The following is an 8036-nucleotide window of genomic DNA, read 5'->3' as shown; positions in this document are numbered from 1 at the left end:
AACATATTTGGATGCACTTTTAGTATGTTTTGACGCACTTTTTGTAGTAATGTTATATATGTATGTCGGATGTATTGTAACCATGTTATACTTGTTTGGATGACATGTATAACATGAATTATGTATACCACAATATCTATTATAGCATATATGTAACATCATAGAGAGTTCTCATGAGGCTTCCTACATTTTATGCACTCTATTGATAGTTTAGAGTGCGTTCTATATCTGTGATTGTAACATTTTATGAACTCCGATGGTTTTTACGTAAGGGGTATGTATTCTACATAATTTAGATATTAAAACACGATAGCATATAGTACCATATAACCCGCGAATTATGTATCTACATATCTAACATATTAGTCCATTGTAGAGAACGTACATAACAATACCATGTTGTTACAATATAGAGAGCATCGAAATATTTTAAAACATAATGTAAGTGTTTGTACCCATTTATCGTAAAATGATATTCTACACCCGTATACATAATTATTTCAGATATTTAAATTTTGTATATACTACCATATGTATAGCATGTGATATTAGAGTACATCATAAATTGCAGTTATATAACGCATGTTTGGACTCAAACTTCCATTTTATAGATGTTTAGAATGGTATGAGACTATATGGGTATGATGTACCCCATAATCCATAAGTAATCTATCATAATTATGTACCATAAAATTTGATTACATAAATTTGTAATATGTATAAACATACTATTTACGCAGTCTTGTACAGATATAATAACTACATTAAGTCATGATCTTTACCCATGTTTGTCTTAACACATAAATTTATACAATGGACAATATAGATTTTCGAGCGCATAAAGTCATGTTGTGTACTATTAGAGATGTTTTTGTCTAAAATGAAGCGGGCATGTATTTAACCATACGACGCAAAACTTAGTGAATGTGGATAAACGAACATCCGTGATTACACATAAGCATCAAAAATGGTATATACAATCCGCTTATACGAACATCCAATTTTACTAAATATTTACTGTATGTTTATGGGTAAATCTAACATATAATATTTATGTGATTGGTTACATATGTATTTATAAACTATAGCATCACGTATGTATAACAATTTTATAAACGGGATTATGGATACATCATCAAACGTTATATTACGCGTAGTTTGCATAATAAACATACTATATACATATACAAAATTAGTATATCTACATGTTATAACATGTGTAATATACATTATTGTTGGATCACAAAACAGATCGATGCCATGTCTCATATGTTTTAAACATATATACATCATAATATCTTAGAGTTATATGACGCATAGGGAGTGTTTGAACGCACCTATTATGGTCTACATAATAAATATGTATGACCCATACCCGATATTTTAAGTATCACAAAATATCGTTTGTAGAATGTAAGTGTACCCAGACTCAATCTAAATGTAACAGTGAATACTAATATCCATTCGGAGCATCAAACAATGTTTGAGTCATGTTGTATGTATCCTGCAAGTATAAGGATAAACATTTTTTAAATAAATATATATGTATATGGTTATAGATATATCCATAGTATCAAGGTAGAGCTATTGTAGCATCTATAACCATATAAAGTGCATCAAGGTAATTTACGATGATCCATCTATATGTATAGACATAAGTATTTGGATGTCCAATATCTAAAAAAAGATGGATTTAGAGTTTGCATATAATACAAACCGTGTTTTCATATAATAGTGCACGATAGTATATGTTTAGATCCATATTACCCATTTATAAATACCCATTATGCATCTATTTTTTTTTTTTTCTTGTAAAATCCTTTATATATACCGCAACTTACAAAAGTTCGGCTGTAAATCAGCCAGTACACCAGTCCTAACTAAGAACAGCAATCCCAGGTAGCCAGTATTATATGCAAACTCTAAATCCATCTTTTTTTAGATATTGGACATCCAAATACTTATGTCTATACATATAGATGGATCATCGTAAATTACCTTGATGCACTTTATATGGTTATAGATGCTACAATAGCTCTACCTTGATACTATGGATATATCTATAACCATATACATATATATTTATTTAAAAAATGTTTATCCTTATACTTGCAGGATACATACAACATGACTCAAACATTGTTTGATGCACCGAATGGATATTAGTATTCACTGTTACATTTAGATTGAGTCTGGGTACACTTACATTCTACAAACGATATTTTGTGATACTTAAAATATCGGGTATGGGTCATACATATTTATTATGTAGACCATAATTAGGTGCGTTCAAACACTCCCTACGCGTCATATAACTCTAAGATATTATGATGTATATATGTTTAAAACATATGAGACATGGCATCGATCTGTTTTGTGATCCAACAATAATGTATATTACACATGTTATAACATGTAGATATACTAATTTTGTATATGTATATAGTATGTTTATTATGCAAACTACGCGTAATATAACGTTTGATGATGTATCCATAATCCCGTTTATAAAATTGTTATACATACGTGATGCTATAGTTTATAAATACATATGTAACCAATCACATAAATATGTGGGTAGCCTATTCCGAGCAGCCAGCCAGCACGTGAATGCATGCTTCGGTATGGAATAGGTGAACCACACCGTCCGAGCCCAGGTGACCCGGCTAAACGAGGAGTGGAAGAATTTCCATGCTTTAGACGTGGAGAATGACCTGAGAGACGGGTCTAAAGAGTCTGTAGACCAAAAATACCTGTCACCCGACATCGAGGAGATCGGCGAAGCATGTGAAAGGAGGCTGATACGGATAGCTTCGATTGCAGGGTTCCGTCCTTGAGGAATATGCCAACCGTCATTTCCCCATGCTTCTCTCACTGTAGCTTGTCGGTGGATCCCGACTAGCCTCGGTCCCATCTCCCCCAAGTACAGTATCAAGGGTCCCTCAGGGAGCCACGAGTCAAACCAGAAGCTACATGATTCACCATTCCCTACTCGACATCTAAGAAATGGTCGAGCAACGACTCGGAGTTTCAGTAATTTCCGCCACATCCAACTACCCTTGTTCTCATTCTTTAGATCCCAAAAGGATTTCCGCGAGAGAATGTGTTGTCTTGTCCAGGCGACCCATAGAGATCCACTCTTTGTAAAGAGCATCCACAATAGCTTAAGGGTCAATATAGAGTTCCACTGGGCCAAGCGTCTGAGTCCCAGCCCGCCCGATGATTTAGGTGTACAAACCGTACTCCATGCCACTTTAGCTCCTTTGGCTGTCACTGGAGCCCCTGTCCAGAGGAAAGCAGAGCACATACGTTCCAACTCATTCGTGCAGTGTCGGGGCAATACAAATGCCGAAGCCCAGAAGTTGATCACACTGTATGTTACGGATTTGAGTAGTTGCAGCCTCCCTGCAAAAGAAAGGAATCTAGTTGTCCATGAGAACAACTTCCCACGCACCGAGTCCTTGAGCCTAGCACAATCCCGCTCCGTAATACGCTTCCCCGAGAGCGGAAGCCCCAAATATCGCACTGGGAGATTGGCTTGTGCAATTCCCAAGCTAGTAGACAGTTGCAACCCAAGATTCTCATCGCTGCCATCTATAAAGAGACTCGTTTTCTCCTTATTCAACTGCAACCCAGAAGTTTTTTGGAAGCACTCAAAAGTCTCAATTACTGCCGAGAGAGAGGTTGTAGAGCAGTCAGAGAATACCAAGATATCATCAGCAAACATCAGGTTCGAGACTACTGGGTTCCGACATTTAGGAGGCAGAGAGATCAGCCCATGTTCAACCCTTTTGTTCAACAAACGACTAAGTATATCCATGACCAGTGTAAAGAGATAAGGGGAGAGTGGGTCACCTTGTCGTAGCCCCCTCTTCCCTCAGAAATAGCCAACTGTCTCACCATTAAATGAAATGGAAAACGCAGTAGTAGTCAGACACTCACGGATCCAGCTGATAAACCTTGTCGGAAGTTGTAGTGCGGTCAATATTCGTATAACAAAATCCCAGTGGACCATGTCAAAAGCTTTGGTTAGATCGACTTTTACCATAGCTTGTCGCGGTTGGCCTCTCCTGTCAAATCCAGATACAAGTTCCGTAGCTAACAAAACGTTTTCAAGCAAGGACCGTCCAGGAACAAAAGCAACCTGGTTGGGGCATGTGAGTGCCGGTGTAATCTGTCGTAATCTCTTGGCCAAGATACGGGAGATAATCTTGTACAATGTGTTACAACAGGAAATCGGCCTATAATCTTTCAACCGAGCTGCGTTCTTGGTCTTGGGGATCAGGGTAATGAGAGTCGCATTCCATTGTTTGAGCAATGAACCCGAAGTAAAAAATTCCTTAACAGCCTCGGTGATCTCACCCCCCACAAGCTGCCAACAATTTGTGTAGAACTCAGCCGAATAACCATCTGGCCCAGGAGCTTTCCCATGCGGTAGTGCAAAGACAGTGGCTCGGATCTCCTCGTCAGTCGGGATAGCATCAAGACCTGCCGTAAGGCTTGATGTCCCAGTCATGTTGATTAGATCCTGTATGTCCTCAGTCGTCCAACAAGATAGTCCATCATCCTCCTTCCCTAAGATGTCTCTGTAATATTGGATCGACATCCTTTTAAGCTCAATGGTGTCATGAACCCGATCACCTGCATCAGATACAAGAAACCGGATGGCGTTAGTTGCCTGTCTCGAAGCCACGATACGGTGAAAGTACTTTGTATTCTAATCCCCCTCTGAAAGCCAACGGATCCGAGATTTCTGCTTGAGAAAGGTCTCCTCTGCAGCAGAAAAGACAGACCAAGCCGTGCGAACCCTAGATTCCTCGGTTGCAGCCTCCAGGGATGGGTTTTGGAGAAGTAAATTCTGGGCAGCTTTTAAATCCTCTAATGCTCTAGCTGATCTCTGCTGTATTCCACTGTATGCTTGCTGATTAAGGTGCCTCAACACGCTTTTCAACCGCTTGAGTTTTATTGAGACCTTGAACATAAGTGACCCTTCAAATGTAGGAGAGTTCCAAGAATCAGCAACTAGAGTATGAAAAGATTCATGCTTAGTTACGTGGAGTGGAAACTTAAAGCTAGTTCTCCGGTGTTCCATTCGACTCCGTTGAAAGTCCACTATACAAGGCGAGTGATCCGATGGTGCCGGAGCATCAAAGAAAGCATAAGCATCAGCGTATGCTAGAAGAGACGTGTCATTGACCAATGCTCTATCCAGTTTCCGGGCTATGGGGTTCTCCATACTGCAATTTGTCCAAGTAAAATAGGCCCCTTTAGAGGGTAAGTCAAACAGACCTGTTGATAGGAGACAATTCTGGAAATCGACCATTCCCTGGTGGGGAAGAAATCGTGCCGTCGGGGAGGCATGTTCCTGGGGCCGCAAAACCTGGTTAAAATCCCCCATTAGGACCCAAGGTTTAGCCGGCACTAGAGGGTGCGATGCAATCAGTGAAATTTCCTGCCAAAGGTGTCTTCGTTCCGAGGAAGTATTCATTCCATATACAAAGGTGACAGTGAGGTAGGATCCAAGAGCTGGGTCAAACACACCACAAGTGACTGCTTGCGCCGATGCTGAGTAAATGTTGACTACAAGAGCTGGATCCCAGAGAATCCATATTCTTCCCAATTCGGCAGCAGGCTTGATGTCCCAGTCATGTTGATTAGATCCTGTATGTCCTCAGTCGTCCAACAAGATAGTCCATCATCCTCCTTCCCTAAGATGTCTCTGTAATATTGGATCGACATCCTTTTAAGCTCAATGGTGTCATGAACCCGATCACCTGCATCAGATACAAGAAACCGGATGGCGTTAGTTGCCTATCTCGAAGCCACGATACGGTGAAAGTACTTTGTATTCTGATCCCCCTCTGAAAGCCAACGGATCCGAGATTTCTGCTTGAGAAAGGTCTCCTCTGCAGCAGAAAAGACAGACCAAGCCGTGCGAACCCTAGATTCCTCGGTTGCAGCCTCCAGGGATGGGTTTTGGAGAAGTAAATTCTGGGCAGCTTTTAAATCCTCTAATGCTCTAGCTGATCTCTGCTGTATTCCACTGTATGCTTGTTGATTAAGGTGCCTCAACACGCTTTTCAACCGCTTGAGTTTTATTGAGACCTTGAACATAAGTGACCCTTCAAATGTAGGAGAGTTCCAAGAATCAGCAACTAGAGTATGAAAAGATTCATGCTTAGTTACGTGGAGTGGAAACTTAAAGCTAGTTCTCCGGTGTTCCATTCGACTCCGTTGAAAGTCCACTATACAAGGCGAGTGATCCGATGGTGCCGGAGCATCAAAGAAAGCATAAGCATCAGCGTATGCTAGAAGAGACGTGTCATTGACCAATGCTCTATCCAGTTTCCGGGCTATGGGGTTCTCCATACTGCAATTTGTCCAAGTAAAATAGGCCCCCTTAGAGGGTAAGTCAAACAGACCTGTTGATAGGAGACAATTCTGGAAATCGACCATTCCCTGGTGGGGAAGAAATCGTGCCGTCGGGGAGGCATGTTCCTGGGGCCGCAAAACCTGGTTAAAATCCCCCATTAGGACCCAAGGTTTAGCCGGCACTAGAGGGTGCGATGCAATCAGTGAAATTTCCTGCCAAAGGTGTCTTCGTTCCGAGGAAGTATTCAGTCCATATACAAAGGTGACAGTGAGGTAGGATCCAAGAGCTGGGTCAAACACACCACAAGTGACTGCTTGCGCCGATGCTGAGTAAATGTTGACTACAAGAGCTGGATCCCAGAGAATCCATATTCTTCCCAATTCGGCAGTTGTATAATTATGAGCAAAATTCCAGGAAGGGGCGATGGATCGAGCAATACGGCTGGCGGTAGACTGATCACGAACTCTGGTTTCTATCAAGCTTCCAATTTTTGGTCGATGAGTGCGGATGATGTCACGAACAGCTTGTTGTTTAGCCGCTCCATTAACCCCGCGAATGTTCCAACAAAAAAGCTTCATAGCACACGTCAAACGCAAAATTTAAAATCCAACAAATCCAAGAAAGGCAAAAAACAAAAAACCTGGGTATTGCTATAGGCTTAGTTGTGCTTAGCCCTGCCCCTACGGGCTTTCTGGACCTCAGTAAACCCGTCAAGAGCTCTAGAGGCAGTAGCATTTCGGGTTCTCAAAACTCTCTGGGCCTCACAGATAGGCTGATCTTTTGTATCAAACACGAGCTTAGGCTGGCTGAGAGATGGGTGAGTATCCTGTGGAGATGAGATAGCATTCTCTGTCGACTCCTTAAACGTGGTAGATGATGTATCATGCCCGACCCACAATGGAGGTTCCTGTGGAACTGATGGGTGGCTACTTGGAAACATTGATTTCAAAGATACCCGGGGGGAGGCAGTGGCAGATGCAGATGGTGGTACCTCTGATGCCAAGTGTGGGGGTGCGGGGGTGTGTGGAGGCGGGCTAACATCAGTCAAGACCTTCGGAGTCTCCAGATCAGTCGTCCTATTAGAGGTTGTGCCCTTGTGCCCCACAATACGAGACTGTTTGAGGAAGCAGTTCATCTCCCGATGACCAAACTCGTGACATGAAGTACATCGAGGCGGCAACCAATCATATAAAGCTTTGATCACAACAATACCTCCACTGTCATCCTCTACTTCAATGGTGTCCGGAAGAGGCGAGCCAAGTTGCACCTCTATTTTGACCCGGGCACGACCCACATTGAACGGGTCTAGGCGCATACGTTCCGTGTGCAGCGGTTCACCGATCCCACAGGAGATGTAACTAATACCTTGAAGACTGTACAGCTCAGCCGGGATGTCGGAGAGGCTTACCCAAACTGGTGCAGATTTTAAGGTTGTCTTCCGGAAAGAAGCCGTAGGGGACCACTCTGCAACTGTGAACATGGTATCTCCCACACGCCATATTCCCACCTCAAGGATCCATTCCCGTGTAGAGAGATCAGCAACGTGAAACAAGCAAGTTGAGTCATTGACCCGTCGCACATGAATCCTACTTTTCCATCCCCAAATAGGATTAAGGGACTGGAAAATTTTGGACCCCGACGGAGCCACACCAAGGAAATGGCC

At 42.1% G+C, this 8036-nt stretch overlaps 1 protein-coding gene across 1 annotated transcript; it reads right to left on the bottom strand.

Moving 5' to 3' along the window:
- Positions 1–5811: 5811 nt before the first annotated feature.
- LOC104820714 lies at positions 5812–6951 on the bottom strand. Its single transcript, XM_010551274.1, has one exon. It carries the CDS (start codon positions 6949–6951, stop codon positions 5812–5814), a length of 1140 nt encoding a protein of 379 aa, XP_010549576.1.
- Between the last annotated feature and the right edge of the window lie 1085 nt (positions 6952–8036).

This window comes from Tarenaya hassleriana, unplaced genomic scaffold, assembly GCF_000463585.1.
Source record: "Tarenaya hassleriana unplaced genomic scaffold, ASM46358v1 Cleome312, whole genome shotgun sequence".
Lineage (NCBI taxonomy): Eukaryota > Viridiplantae > Streptophyta > Magnoliopsida > Brassicales > Cleomaceae > Tarenaya > Tarenaya hassleriana.
The sequence above is the reverse complement of the archived record's forward strand: the minus strand, read 5'-3'. Positions and strand labels throughout refer to the sequence as shown.

Coding starts and splice junctions, on each gene's coding strand:
- LOC104820714 (XM_010551274.1), bottom strand. CDS start 6,951: ATGAAGCTTTTTTGTTGGAACATTCGCGGGGTTAATGGAGCGGCTAAA.